At 41.3% G+C, this 16,286-nt stretch overlaps 1 protein-coding gene across 1 annotated transcript in view; it reads right to left on the bottom strand.

The window, feature by feature from the left end:
• The window catches only part of KCNK5 (potassium two pore domain channel subfamily K member 5), a 35,001-nt gene extending 23,267 nt beyond the window's left edge, over window positions 1–11,734 (bottom strand). Inside the window, exon 1 of the mRNA XM_021550436.2 lies at window positions 11,269–11,734. Coding sequence (XP_021406111.1) covers window positions 11,269–11,454 — 186 coding nt within the window. The 5' untranslated portion in view covers window positions 11,455–11,734. The remainder of the gene's footprint in view (window positions 1–11,268) is intronic.
• Between the last annotated feature and the right edge of the window lie 4,552 nt (window positions 11,735–16,286).

The following is a 16,286-nucleotide window of genomic DNA, read 5'->3' as shown; positions in this document are numbered from 1 at the left end:
CTCACCAACATTCTCATTCAGAAATAAAACCTATCAGAGTGTGTCACAGCTTTCATTAGTATAGCTTAATTTGGTGGACTTCTGTCCCAATATGCTTATAACACACTTTGCCTTGGGTGGGGAAAAATAAAAAAAAGTATTTTGACAATTTTTATGTTGCATCAACTGAAATTAAGACACTGGAATAATCTGTAATACCAGATTAGGCTTCCTTCCTATCTGAATACATACATGGTGACTAATGTAGCCAACTCCCCTTTAGTAGGGTTTTGGAAAGTGCTGTTGTCCCCATTTAAGAGATAAGAAAGTGGAAGCAGAAGAGTCAAGAGTTTAATCAAACCCTCACACCAGCTGGTGACCTATGTTAGGCAGGGTTAGAACCAGACAGTGTTTGCATGAGACTCTTGCAACAGAGCTGGTACCTATTGCATAAGCAGATGGTAACCCATAGAGCAGTCTGTTTCCAAAATAATACATTTCAGTTCAGTTGCAATTGATTTAAGTAGATTTAAATGAAACCAAAACAGTCCTATTGTCAATAGAAACAAAGTTTATTGAGATGAATTTATTAGACGCAGAGGGTTGGACAGAAAATGTTGATACTACACAGGAGAAGTAGAAGAGGAAACAGTTTAAAATGAAGCTTCCCGCCACCCCCTCCCCCGCAACCCGCCATGCTCTCAGTATATAAGAATAGTTAATGAGGACAAGTCAAAACACAAGTGATCCAAGCTTGACAGCTTTGCTTACAGAGGCAATAAGCTTTTCAACTCAGCGAGTGAACTGAAGCATAAAGTAACACTGCATACTACATTCTCTCCCATTTATAGCCATGCATTAAAATATGCTTCAGGTTATGAAATTTACAGAAAGCTACTTGCTTTGAACACTCTAAAAACTGTTCAGTTTCTTAGGCACTAAGAGAAAAATGCCAAAGACTTTTGGTTTCACAAGCACTTCTGTATTTCATCCCCAAATTTCAATACAACTTTAACGGTCTTGTTTCTCTGAAGACATGCTAGAAGCTGCTGCTGAAGCATGCCAGTAGCATCACATGCCTCATTTCCTATTTAACAACCTATCCTAGCAACTTAACTGTCTGACAATTCAGTGAGTTTACACATGCTAGAATAAAAATCTTGCTTGTCCCAACATCATCAAGCAAAAAAACCGAAAGTGATCAGACTTGGGTGGAGCAGAGTACTACCTGTAGCAACAGTTTTAATCAGCTAGACTTTAGAACTACAGAACAGGAACAAGAAAAAGACACACTGTTGGCTATTAACACTAACTCTGTAGGGTAGTACCATCACTTTTTTGTCATCAATTTTATTTAGAGAAGATAATCATCACTTAAACCACCTTCTTAAGCCAAACAACCAACCAGATTTCCAAGGTCAACCAAAAACTTTCATAACTTCAACCACACCAATCTATCTCTCTCTATCATTCCTGTATCAGGCAGCAGCAGGAGGAGGAGGCAAGGCAAGGCATACTTCCAATGTCAATAGGGACAGAATGCTTTGTATGACTTGCAAGGTGATGGGTTTATCTTAAGGGGTCTAACAAGGGCAAAAGAACTGCCACAGAAAGGCTCTTAGCTTTGAGACTTTTGCTATTATGTCTTTAGCTTTATCAGGGCTTAGCCTGAAATAAAGTGTTTTTCTGTTACTTTAAATCTCTTCAACACTAGATTAACTGAAGAATGATCTTTGAGAAGAACTGGGGAAGGAGTGGAGGCTGCTCTGAACAAATGTTTTCAAATACAGAGATCTGCCGGCACAGAAAGAAATGTGATCAGTAACTGAGGAAACAGACCAGGAAACAGTCTGACCTCAACACTCTTCAGACTGGTAACAGCTTGGTTTGCCTAGTTTATTTCTTCTGCTGGGCGAGTGTATTATACTGGCAATAACATCAGTTTGCTGCTAAAAGCTAGCCATGTTTTAGAGTATTTCTTAAACACAATTGTGTCAGCATATATACAAACCTTCTTTTTTTGTTTGTTTTTTTTTTTTCCCCAGTAATTGTGTAGCATTAAAAGCCATGCACACAACATAAACACTGGAACACAATCTTCTGCTATTTTAATACATTTAGCACTACACTAACAAGTACACAGAAGGGGCTTTCTTACCAAGGGAGCTTCCAACTAACTGACAGAAAGCAGAACAGATACTGCTTCACTCATTCTCCAATAACCTTTTCAGCCCTGTACTACATCTAGTTCCTGGTCAAACCCCACAGGTAAACTGGAAATTGTATATATCTTGTAGAAAGGATTTTAAGTCAGTGAAAAAATAAGCTTAGTCAAGTGAAAAATCTTTCCACTTTAAAACTACCATGCACACTTTCAGATTCACAAAATTTCCCATATATTTGCAGGTTTCCCCTGAACAGCTAACACAATACAAATTGCAGGCAAAAAGTAAGGTAGAGCGCTGATGTGTGGCAGGTAATTAACAGACTCTGTGCTCCATCACTTCTCAATTGTCCCATCCCTGAGGATGCATGAAAGCCAAACCACTTTGTCATCTTGCTACTGTAACAAAAGGCAAGAGGGATCAACTGACAGAAGTGCCTTCTGCTACTCTTTTCCTTCCTAGTCTAGATTTCCTGCAACTGACATCTGTGCCTGTTCAGCAGCATCTAGTACCTCCTCTAAAGCTGAGACAGAGGAAGCACTCATAGATTTCCAAGTAGAGAACCCTCAAGCTTAAGAGCTGCTCACATACAAGATGGTAAGGAAGTCCACAAAACCACAGAAAAGCTGCAGTTACCTCAAATGAGTGAGACGGTTTTTCCAAGATGCACAGAATTCATCTGAAAACACCTACTCAATATCTAGTGTGAAACTACTTTATGACAAATTTTCTCCACTAGGAGACAAGAAGTAGCCAGCTCTGAGGACATCTGTCCAAATAACCAGTTGTCTAATTGTAGCAGAGCTGAACAAGCATTATCAAAGCATGCAAATAAAGCCAAGGAACTCTCAATTTTGAACTATATTTTACTTCCCCCAAATATAAGATAAAGACATCTTTTCTCATTTTATTAATCAAGTTGACAGCTTTAGGACCTTGCAGAGACTACGTAACAACTTCATTAAAAGCACTGTTATCCTATAGTCACAATCCAGTTAAGACACTACCAGAAAATCTAGTATTACTGTAACAAATAATGTAGAGACACAATAAAGATGACTACTGAGTTTGCTGCTAAACAAAGAAGCAACTTCAAATTTTTTTGCTCTCTCTCCCTTTCCTTGCCTTCCACCTGAAAAGCCATTAAAAAAGTTGGAAGTGGGCAAGCGGTATTTTAAAAGGGCAATTCATAGTAACAAAGGTGAAAAATTTTCAGAGTGCACTGATAGAAATAAGAAAGAGTGAAGCATAAACTCCAGTGCCCTTCAAAAACCCTTGTGCCAACACGGCAAGTGCTGATTGCCCTCTGTCATCCTGCAGTCATGTACACACCACTTAGACAGGCCTGAAGCCTTAACTGGCAGGTTATCATAGATCAACTATTTAACTTGATTTTAACATATTTGCATTACAGTCTGTAGCTGGTTAACAGCAACTCTAAGAGCTGAGCATGTGGTAGACTGAGTGCTCCAGCCAGACTAATGCAAGAGAGGCTAAGGGAGAAGTCAGTATCACAGTGAGCTTGATTAAAACCTTATTTTTGCTCAGCTGCTTGGCTTCAAACACCTCCCCTGTTTCTTTGGTGCCTGAAGGAGAATCATCAACCTTACTTGCATTACAGGCCAGAAACAATCTACTTACAAACCACCTCTAGCAAGGAACCAAACATGATTCTTGACCAACTTTCCTCCAAAGCCTTTTTTACTCATTTGGAGTAGGCTGGGAGTAGCAAAGAAGAGCAGCAATAAGAGCCTTTGGAGGTCACACAGAGAAGTCATCACTGATAATCTGATATTTTAGCCAGGCAATCAAATATACTGTACCATATCTGGCTTTGCTTTCCACCTCAGGACCTTCACAACCCTTTGCAGAATTATATTCAAGTTCCATTTACTCACTTGTTGCCATTATCTGACAATCTTGTGACTTACTTTGTAGTCCAAATGAATGTTAACTGTCACTGTTGTTAGGAAGTATCCGAATACAGAGACATGTGATAGGTCCAAATGGGACATTTTTGCACCTCTTGCAACCTCAAAGAGACACACAGGCCTGGATTTTGTTTCTCAGCCGTTGGAAACTGCTTAAACACTATTTGCAAGATGCTGACACAGAACAAAGTCAATTTAGTATTTGCAGTTTTCTCAATCATAATCTGAGTCTACCTTTTCACTAAGACAAAAATACAGTCCTACAGACTGCCTGATCTGTAGCAATCAACCCCACAACAGAGGTTAAAAACAATTGGCCCATTAAGAAACATTACAGATACACATATGGTTAGAAAAGGAAACACAACCTATTATTTTTTTCCTACTTCCTTTTTATCACTCATGTTTCTTTCTCTTAAGAAAATCTGTGTATGAGGTTTGATTTAAAACATTTCAGGAACTATTTTGCACCCAAGAGTGTATTTGATTCACTCGAGTTCACACAACACAATGCAGAAAAAAAAATAATATCTTCACTACTGATTTGACTGTAAATAGAGTTACTAGGGCAATCCATGCCTAGGAACAATCTCTCCTGCCTACAATTCAAGTGTTGGTAAGTACATAACTAACAAAATAAAATCTAAAAACCCCAATACAAAGACATGGTAATATCGGACGGAAGGACACAGAAAACAAACAGCCAGCCTGAAGTTCCCTACTAAAGAACCTGGTGTTTTAAAAAAAAAGATCTAGTAATGCTAGAACCAGCAGTGCTGATAAGGAACCTCACAGAATCAAGACAGAAAATGAAGAAAGGCAAAACTCCGTCAAGCCCAAAGCATCCCCTCAGCAGACAGGGCTAGCAAAAATGCAGAGTACATATTGCATGCTTATTTTAAAAGTTCAATCGGCCTCAAAGTGTGGCTCTCCTGAGGATGTCTGTAGCACCACAGGTGGTGGTTCAGGATTTTAATTTAACTGAAGAGTGCAATTCTTCCACTTGTCCTTTTACTGCATTCTGTTACATACTATAGAGCAGACTCAGTTCGTGATGAGCTCAATTTGGACTAAACAAAGCCCAAAAGCATACTACTATTCCAGCCTACTCCAGAAAGAATTTAACTACATGTTCCAATGTATTCGATCCATAGAATCAAACAAGTGCCAGGACAACATAAAACCTCTGCAAATCACAGGCACTGTGATCAGCAGATTTACAGCACCAAAGTGCAAAAGCATTCTCCTTTGCTCTCCAGCTGATCAGATTATTTACTCTCACTTGTACTCCGGCTTGTTTCTGGGTTGTGTATTATTATGTTGACATCTAATTGCACTACCAGCAAGGAAAACAACTGTTCTGAAAGTCAACAGCATCCAGAAAAAAGCAAAACAATTCATTATGTTTAATTATTAATACATAGCAAAAACAACTATTTGTTTTTAAAAAGGAAATCCATACAAACTCATCCTTACGCTGTATTTTCACTGGCTACAGAAGGTATCTTGCAGAAACCATATATACAGTATGTACCAAAGCATAGAACAAACTGTTGATAACTTGCAAAACGACTTGCATGCTATAGTCTCTAGAGCAGAGCTTGTCAAAAACACACCTATAGTAGCAGAAGGTAGCATGTGAGGTAACACAAACATTCAGCTCTAAGGTAACAGGAGGACAGCATACTAGGAACACTCAAAGATTAAGTTCATAACAGGAAAAAGGAAAAGCTCATAGCAGAAAAATTATGCCTTTTGATCGATTGCTATTGCTCCATCAGCAGAGTTGCAGTGTATGCACTATCAGCTTTGTTTAACTATGTTCCAAGAAAGTTCAAACAATTTAATGGTTAAACAGGGAAAAAGAAAAAAAAAAAAAAACACAACAGAAAAGCATGCCTGCTTACATTAGGTTTCCTATGTAGAAACATACAGAGAAAAGCTGTGGGGTAACACAGCAGGAAGAATTTCTTCGCAGAAAGGGCTGTTCAGCATTGGAATGGACTACCCAGGAAGGCGGTGGCGTTACCATCACTGGAGGCATTCAAGAAACAACTAGACATAGCAATCAGTGCCAAGGTCCACTTGACAAGTAGGTGTTTGGTCAAAGGTTGGACTCTATGATCTCAGAGAAGACATCTTCCCAACCCTAATGATTCTGTGCTGCCTGTCCTCAATTTGTTTCTAATGCTGCCGTGGCAGCACCGATAAATCACACTCTGAGGCATCTTAGTCAGCCATGAACAGTGGTCCTACATTTTCATCTCAGTTCATCACTGCTAAATTCAGACAATGCATAACTAAAGATACAGATTTCAAAAATATAGGAATACCTATTTCACAAGCATAAGCCTTAATTTACACTGTCAAGTTTTTATATGAAAGATATTAGAACTTCACTTCATTGGCAGTCACTTGTCCTTGTCTGAAAGATGCTCAGCTTTACTTTGTTCAGCCTATGAAAAATGCTTCACCTTGAAAGAGAAAGTCAACTGCCATTCCAGATAATTAATTCAGTCCCCTACTTATCCACCCCACCTTCAATATCTTCAATGGAAGGGTTCAGGATGCTAAAGAGCAAACAAACAAACCCAAGTAAGTCTAGAATCTCATTTATGCATCTCCTGAAGAGCACAAAAAAGGGAAAATATTATGAAAAAGATGACCCTATTAACTTTACACTGAAAAACAAATCACTCTACAAACCCTAAGTAAAAGCCATAATCTCTGTTATACATTGAACAAAGCATTGAAAACCTAGTTCAAGTTTTTAAGAAAACTTTCTCTAGTTTGCAGACTCTCTCAAAAGTATTGCACATAGATTTAAACTTCGAGGTAGCAGTTTGAAATTAAAGCAATGTGGCAATGTTCAGAATCAGAGAACAAGCTTAACTTTTCTCAATTTAAGATAAATTCCAAGCTCAATGTAAGATAAATTCCAAGAATATACAAGCAAGCTTGACCATCTTCAAATACAAACCAAAATCCTGGAAATATACCTGCAGGTACTTGTGAAAAGCGAAGACACTTTAAAAACCAGAGGAGAAACTACTATTAATTCATTTAACTGTTATTTTCTTTAGCATAAACCATGTGCCATGTATAATCCAGCAGCCATCCTTAAAAATTGTTCACAGCACTGTGCTTTAGGTTTCTAAAGTTATATCTCAAGTCTGTTTAGAGTCTTGTACGCTTTTCAAATAAAGACGCCAGCTATTTGTTATCATACTCAGTATGTTTGTCTGCTTGCCCTAAACACAGGCAGCAGTTTCTCTTTTCATTTTATTGCTGTTTTGAAAGAACCATTTTCACTCATCTGCAAATGATTCCATTTCTTTTCACCAGCCTTGATGTTTATCAATAAAAAGCATATATTTTTTCAATTACTCTGGTGGACAAGTAGAAGATTTCCTGGTAAATAAGGCATGGCCCAGGGTAGGCAAACCCTTGCTCATGTGAATAGATATAAGGGTCAAGAGGGCACCTCCTTGCATGAATAGCTCCTTTATCATTAAAGCTGATGTTTCACAGCCAGGATGGAGCAATAAAGAGTAAAAGTAAGGAACTGGAGAAGAGGGAAGTGACTGAATGACCTTACATTTGATTCAGTTTTCCAAACTCCCTCCAACAGCAGGGTAGATAAAGGTGTCATCACTGGATGCCTGCTTTGCTGCCCTTCCTAAGGGGTCCCAGGACTTGGGGACACTGAAACAAGTGGCAATGACACGCCATAGAACTGTATGAACAGACAAAGCTGTTACACTACATTAAGATCCTACAATGATGAAAAATATGATACAGTGATATTAATACCAACAATGTTAATTTCTGCACACATTCCAAAGAATTATGAGACATTTCTCTTCCAAAATAATTGTACAAAGAGATAGGAGATTACACAGCTCCTCGTGTCAATACGCAGTTGTGGCTGAGGGCCTTTGGAGGTTTAAATAATGTGAATAATGTGGCACCTCAGCTACATTTAAATCTAAGCAATCGGCTCTACCCAGAAGAACATGGACCAGCAGAAATCAGCCTATACACTGCCCAGGGTGAGTCACCTTTAAAATCAGGGTCTATATAATGTTACTCTGAGAAGTGTTTAAGTACTTTACCTCTTACAGTTATGATAAATAGTATGGTATTCTCAAAATCAAAAGCAAATGGATTCTTCACACAAGAGACTCCTAAAAGTTGCTTTTAAGCAAGTTTATTTTTAGGCATTTCTCAGGATGGAGGGAAAAGGCTTTATTTTTAGCATATCATATACAATACTCAGCTTGTAAATTTCTGCAAGTGTGTTAAACACATTTCAAGAAACATTTATTGTGGTGTATTTCTACTGTAATACATTGTGAAATTTTAATTACAGAATATAAACCTTAGACAGTATTTGACCAAATACAGCCCACTTAATAATCAAACTGTTGGTACAGAGATGCTGATCTGTGAGCTGAGAATCTGTGCTGATAACCTACTTGTCTTTTTAAGTGCTCAAGATAAATGCTACAGATCTGGCTTTGTAGTCATGCCACAGTTTCCATTGCACTTTCAGCTAGCAATAGGCTCATTAACACATGAGTTAACCTGGGTGGGGAACAAGGGCAGCAGAGAGACAGGTCTCTGAATAAGTCAGTCCTTGCCACCTTTCAGGCTGCTTCTGGAAATAAAATCGGTATTGTTAGTTCAACTTGAACATTTCTTGGCATCCCTTCATTTTACCAACACCCATTTAAAATTCTACAGTTGGTGATATTTGCTGAAGAACTTTATCCAGTATGTTTTAAATTGAGGTCTTAAATAGAATATCAGAGAAGTAACACCAAAGCTCAACATGGCTCTGTAAAGTCATGAGTATCAGTGGGGACCAAAAACAGAGTGGAAGAAAAGGCTTCAAGATGAAATCACCTATTGAAAAAAGAGACAACAGCAGAAAAATTAGTTAAACCACGCAAAATCCCAAGAACAAGTTTAGAGAGTCCCTCTTCCCCAGAGGAAGAGGCTCAGAGGAACAAGATAGAAGTTGGGATGAGGATGGGTGCAGAGGTGTTAAAAGCCCATTTTTCAAATCAACGACTTCTGGTTGAGAATAGAGGTTTAACAGGAGAAAAGGATGATCAGGATTTGTGAAAGAGATGCTAGCAATGCTTAAAAGATTCAGCAGAACCCAACAGAAGCAGTGGCTGAGAAAGGACAACTACAAAGACTATTTCTGACATACTTTACAGCTTACTCAGGACAGAATCCTGATGTCCTTACATAATTCCCCCCACCATCAGTTAGCCTCAGCTAAGTTAGATTTCACCCTGTCATTGTCCTCTGTCAGATATGACACACTCCCCTCTTTCCCATCACTTCTTACATAGAAGTTGAATACAAACAGGCACAAAACTACAAGCCTAAAGACAGCAGGCAGTAAGGTTTGCAGTTACCAATAAGAATGAAACAAAGGCATTTACATTTGAGCTAACCTGAGCTGAGGATGACAACAGAATATCTATGTGGGATCATCAGTCTAGCAAGACTAGGCATAAAAAGTAGGACAGGATTGGAAGAAGTGACGAGGGAAACTATCAGCAGGGGCTAATGCATTGAAGAGGAAAGGCCCTCCACATTTTTTCATTATCATCTTGTATTTTAAGAAAAAATAAAAACCCAAAGCCAAAAAAAACCCCAACTTTCTACCACTTCACGATTCATATGCATCACAGGAAAAAAACAATAAACATAGAACCCCGTAATTATTCCCTACCAACATAATTTTCATAATAAAATAAGGAAGAATGTAGATTCTACATATTGTCTGCAGCAAGTTAAGTGTGCCAGGCACATCCCAATCCAAACAATGCTTTTTTCCCTTAAGGTCATTAAAACAGGTTTGGGATATTATCTAGAGTCATTAAAACTCCAGAACAGCAAAAACATATGCCAAACACATAGCATGTCTTTCATTTTCCAACATCTCTTTATAGTTTCATGCCTCTATCCACCTGTTCCACTAAATACCACAGGCACTTAACAAGGCACTAAGATGGGAACAGTAAGGACACTGCCACCGGAAAGCTTTGCTAACTGAAGCAGACAATAGGAAGCCACCAACCGAAGAAAGGGAACTTTAACCACAAACTTTTAGGATAAAGAATCTATACTCTTACACGATTGCACAGTATCTATTACACCAAGAAAAATAATGAGCCACTTTGCCACATTCTTCTGTATTTAAGCATTTTAACAGACTTCTAGTGAATTTGAAAATATATTTTTTTTAAAAACCCAAACATAATGAACAGAAAATATACTCGGTATAAACATTTCTAAAATAAAAGTCCCAAATGGCTCACTCTCACCACAGGAGCCCCATATATCTGGGCAGTCTGTGTTTCATAGTTCACTACTGCTTACCACAACATTTTAGCGGATTCCACATCCACAAGAAGGCACTAAGTTTATATTGCTCTCGGATTTAATACACGAATTAAGACTTAGCTTTGAAGAGCAATCTGCCAGATAAGCGAGATAGGACGATTATCAGCTCCTTATGTCTTGGAAAAAAGTCCGTCTCCTAGAGTATAACAGCGCAAGAGTTGCGAGCATCCCTCCGTGAGAGCCGTGCACCATTTCCCCCAGTTACCCCGACTGACCTGCGGGACCCCCAGGCATCTCTCCAGCATTTAGTAAGGAAAGAAATAAAAAAAAAAGAGAAAGAGAAGAAAATCAGAGGATCGAGAGGATGGAGACACTTGGCTTCACTTTCCCTTCCTCTTAACACAACATCCATTGCGGCAGAAGAAGCCACCCTGGGTGCTAAAACAAGAGCCGCATTCACGGGCGCTGGGTTGAACAGCGGGCGGGAGCACACTCCGGGAGGCACCTCTGGGCCGCCCAGCTGAAAATCAGCCCCCAGCTTCTTTAGGACTCAGAGGGAAAGAGAAGGCAATGCGGCCCTATTTAAAGGCTCCGTCGTTAACCAGTTAGGAAAGATTAAGAGGTTTCCCAACGCTCCCGCTCGAGCACCGTGCTTTGTGAAGGCACAGACACGGTCGGGCTGTGCCGTGTCCCGGCTGGTTCCTCAGCCCGCCCAGCCGCCCACGGGTGCGGGGTTTTCCGCTCCAGGGCGCCCGGCAGCACCTGCTGCCGCCGCCGGCACCCCCCGGCTCCAGCCCCGGTCCCCACCCCGGCGGCGCTCGCCGTACCTGCAGGATCCTGTCCAGACCCTCTTGGCCCAGGCAAGGGAACTGCTTGAGCAGCTCCGTCTTCTGCCGCTTATAGTTGTCGGTAGCCGAGCGCCAGTGGGGCTCCTCCAGCACCTCGAAGATCGCCGCCCCAATGGACAGGTAGAAGATGATGGCCGAGGTCAGCAAGGGGCCCCTGTCCACCATGGTGCTGGCAGCAGTTAAGGAGGGCGGGCGGAGCGCGGCGGGTGGGCGAGCCGGAGCGGGTGCCCCGCGCGGCGGCCGTGGGTGCCCAAAGCCGCCCTGTCCTTCCCCTGACACCTCTGCCTACCCTGGCCGTCCACCGTACCTCCTTGCCCAGCTTCTGCCGCGTTCCCTTACAGTCTTCCACACTCCTCTTCCACACTCCCCTCCCACTCTCTCCTCCTCCCTCCTCCGCTCCGCTCCACTCCCCCCGGGCTGTCTCCTTCCCCTTGTGCTCTGCCCTCCCTCCAGAGCAGCGATTTGAATCTGGTGCTCTCCCGCTTCCTCTCTTACCCCCCCTCCCTCCCAGCCCCCGCCCGCGCATGCGGCGCTGCCGCCGGGGCGCGCCGGGACCCGCGGCCCGGCCAGCGGCGGGCGGTCTCCGCGGCCCGGGAGGGCGGCGGAGGGCTCCGGCCACCGCCAGCCCCCGAGGGGCCGCCTGGGGGAAGGGGAGCGGAGCCGCCACCTCCGTTCTTCCCGCCCTGCCTGCCGGGAGCCGGTGTGCGGCCGAGAGGCAGCCCGGCCCTGGCCTCTTCCCCCTGAGTGCGGTCGGTCCCTGCGCCCGCAGCCGTCCGTGCGTTCCTCTCTGTTTTTTTCCCCAGAGTCAGGATAAGAAGGGGTAACGTTGCTCAGTTTTATTTTACTTGTTCTCTCGTGCCGTGAGGTTCAGCGGAATTCCTCGTTTTCGACGCCGGGAGGCTGTGAAACGAGGTCTGTGGCTTTCCTGGATGCATGGAAGCGTGGAGAGAAGCTGAGCAGGAGCTTTGAGGAGGAAATACGTCCGTCCGCAGATTGCACCCCTTCCCTGAGACATCTGTAATGCCTCACACGTGGGCATTATAGATGTCCATTTCTTTCCTGCTTTTGGTACCCTCAATAAATAACGCTATGTCCCTGTCTGTGTATTTGGGAGGGAGGGGAAAACACTGGATAGTGGTTTTCCATCAGATGCTCAAAACATCTTCCAGGCTGAAGCTCCCTTGAAGCTTAACCCTGTTTGTGAAGCCTTCCCCAGAAGCCGCTTACAACCGCGCACAAGCCCTTGCCCCTCCGTGTTCGAATGGAGCTGGAAATGGGGTTAAATGGGTCAGGGAGACATACAGTGATGATGTGTTATGCACACTGGCAAAGTGCTTCTGGTGTGGACAGGGTTCATCTTACAAACATTATTTTTGTAAGGGTAACTTGTTTTCTTTCTCCTTCAGCCCCCGCAACAGGAAGTAAACACTCAAAAAGTGGAGTAGTTCATATCAGTTGCATCAACACTAAGAGATTTGGGGTGTATGTTACTCAGTTGGAGTACACAGACTAAAAGGCTGAGATAAGGCTGTGCAGACGTAGTTGAAATGGGAAGAGGGGGAATGGAGGAGAATAGGAAAGGCAAAGAAGAGAGGTAGAAAATATGCAAGAGAGTATGAGAAAATAAAAAGGAGTGCACATATACGGCAGAGGACCATGCATTGGTTAGAAGATATACGGAGATACGTATATAAAACTGAATCAGGCCCAATGGATGTTCCTGTGATATTGCCCCCAGGAAATCACATGGTCCTTAAGTAGTCCTTCCGACTAGTGTATACATCTGCAAGAGGTTCCTAGCAGCCTAAAAGCAGGACTGGAGAAACCGCAAAATCCACAAGCACATTAAGTGATCAATCTTTGCATGGGATTTTCTAGTTATTTGAAGGAAGCATTAAAAAGGAAAAAGGATTTTCAAACTGCAGTAGTTTAAAAAATAATTTATATATACTGGAGGAAATAGCATGAAAAAAGCATCATAATAAACATTTTTTAAAGTGTAATAAACTATGCTAATTTTTTATTAAGGGAAAAATGGGGGATGCTTCATGAAGTTGAAAGGCTGTAATGTCCTTTTAATTAAAAGGAAAATAAGAATTTAATGATGCACATTTACCTCATTAAAATTATTCCCAGATGTTATCACTTGGCCCAAGACCTTTGCAAAACTTGAAAAGCCATTGGCACAAATTAATAATGTGAGTATCTGTCATTGTCTCACTTGCTGATTTAAATGTAAAGTTTAAAATAGTATGTAAGTACTTCTGGCAAGTGACTGAAAGAATTGAAGAACTTTCAGTAGGCAGATTATGATACAATTTTCCTTTTGGTGCTCTTGCACCTTCTGAGTCACCTGCAAGTGGTTAGGTTATTCTGACAGGAGCAGCAGTAGCCTGACACATTACAGCAATGCTGCACTTATGTGTTCCTGACCCTGAACATCTGTGCTTCATAACTGGAAGGTATTTGATTAAATTTTGAAACTGTATTCTTCTCCATATGTCTTTAAGTCTCTAAACACCCATTTATTCATTGAAACAGTATCTTACAGGCACAAGGAATGACACAAATGACCCTGAACCCACTGAAGTTACAGAGCACAGATAAGAGCAAAAACACGTTCAGGCATTTTACAGAAAGTTTGTGATTTTGATTCAACAATTCTACTTTCCAGTCTAAACTGCCAATCACTGATTGCATAAGTAGTACTCTCAGTAACTGAGTCAGTCCGTATTTAAAAACAAACAAGCCTGTAAGTCACATACCATTTTTCCCTGTGTTGAAATGCTGTTGCACGTGTTAGACTGTCTCCTTGTGTTTCTCTGGGTTTTAAAGATGTGAACCTGGTAAGGAGCAACATCCAGAAGAATAGTTTATTCCCCAAGGAACCATAACCAGCTACTCCTGCAAGTAGAGGTGATCTGCTGAGTATCAACAAACTTCAGGCACTTAGATATTTCACTTTGATTCCATTGTCTTTTGCAGAACAAATTACAAGGTATACTTTCACATTGCTGGCCAAGTAGTGTGGCAAGAAGGAATGTTTTGTGTAGCTGGCTTCTCTTTGCACCTCCTGATCTAAAATGCTTCTCCTGACCTCAGAAAATATATTATATCCTTTTATTCATGGCCCTTTTCTCCTCTTTGTTTCCCTTGGATTAAACAGTACCCCTATTGTCAGCCCACAGCACCTGCCACATAGGCCCCACAGCTTTTCATGCTAGCTAAGTTAATAAAAAGGCTGAGGTTATTCACTCACAGGCTTTTAAACCTCATTTAAAAATCAAGGGAGAAACAGCAGAAAGCACTGTGGTGAGTAATACTACAAGTATCAATCATTTGCATTATTTGCATAGGACATTATTTCAGGCTGTCCAGTCCAAAAGAAAATCTCTTTCATCCAAGCTGTATGTCTAAGACACATTTGCTGTACAGATGTTTCCTAAGACAGCCTGGAATTAATGGATAAATGTCAGAAAATGTTTGGGATAGAGCAAGTAAGAGACATTATTTGGGCAAATGAAACCTGTCATGTAGTGGCAAAGACTGCATGTTATACTGGGTATGAACTATGGGTCTCTCTTCAAGCCTCTGCCGTTTTTCACTTAGAAGCCTATTTTTGGCTTGTTGATGACTGCTCTCAATGCCTGTCAACTCTGCATCTTTCATTTATTCTTTAACTGTTGAAATTTACACACCTCCAGTGCTGCCTTGAAGTGTTATGCATCCAGCCACAGATGGTTTAACTAAGTTGAGGGGTGCCCTGTCATGACTATCATGAGCAGTTTTGCTTCTTTGATGCAGTCCAATGCACACAGAAAGGGTAAGGGTGGTCTGCAGATGATGCAGAATTTATATGAGGCATTTGTGAAAAGTTCAAAAATTCTCCATGGGATTGTTCATACCTTTTGGCTTAAGTATTTACAAAAGCACATTTTATGCTCTGAATGTATAGTAACACATAGTAAATCATAATAAAAATAATAAAAACCTTTTCCAAAACAACCTGCATACCACTGCAACAGACTTCTTTACCCCTGGACAGATAATGAGTGAAGAAACATCACATGACAGATGTTAGTTATGCTGCTTAATGAATAACTGGTGATGAGTACAATACCTGTGTGGAATGGCTGTAATATGTTCAAGGAAAAATATGAATCTGGATCACCTGTTTTTCACTGAGGTACCTGCAGTGCTCTAAAGAAATGCCTTCATCGGGAAGAAGCCTAGGTATTTCAACAGTTTTTCTGCATCTGTTTCCTTGACTGCCTTGTTCCTCAGCCATCCATAGCAGTCACTGGATGATTAAATATTTTTTCTTCAAAATATTTTTAAAATAAATACCCTGGCCTTCTCTTTCTGTTCCACCATGACCTAATTGGTAGTGCCAGAAGCTTTATAGCAGTCCTTCATGCTGACATTCATGTCAGTGATCTAAGAATTTCAGAATACAGCTCTGCAAAAGAAGACCGACTTGTACAATGTCAGTCCTGGAGTGGCTTTTACCACCATGATACCCAGAGGACATTACTCTTCTAGATAATATGCTCAAGGATAGCTGAGCACCATGGTAACAGAGTCAGTGAATATGCAACAATCTGTTATTTTGTTAGATAAAACATCACTGTCAAGTCTTATTTTTGGGTCATTAAGAAGGAATTAAATTTTATTTGTGTATAGTAATATGGATGAATGTTTGCCTGCTGTCCTGAGACTTGTTTCCCAAACCAGTTTAATTTAACTTTTATCAATCTGGTGTCATGTAGTGCATGCCTTCCTTAGTGTTACTGCCTGAATGTGGCAGTGCTGGATTAAGGGGGGGATTCAAGGAGCAGTTAGCCTTCACCATCTCTCACCTGGGTTGCACAGCTGTGTGTCTTATGTGCCAGGTTGTGCAATGAAGGGCCTTGTATGTGACTGAGCAGCTCCCAGATTCAAACTGGGCTCCCTTCCATGCCTGGTGTGTAGCACTCACATTTTGTTAGTCAACATGC

This window comes from Lonchura striata, chromosome 3, assembly GCF_046129695.1.
Source record: "Lonchura striata isolate bLonStr1 chromosome 3, bLonStr1.mat, whole genome shotgun sequence".
Classification (NCBI taxonomy): Eukaryota; Metazoa; Chordata; class Aves; order Passeriformes; family Estrildidae; genus Lonchura; species Lonchura striata.
Note: the sequence above shows the minus strand (reverse complement) of the source record. Positions and strands in the feature narration are given on the sequence as shown.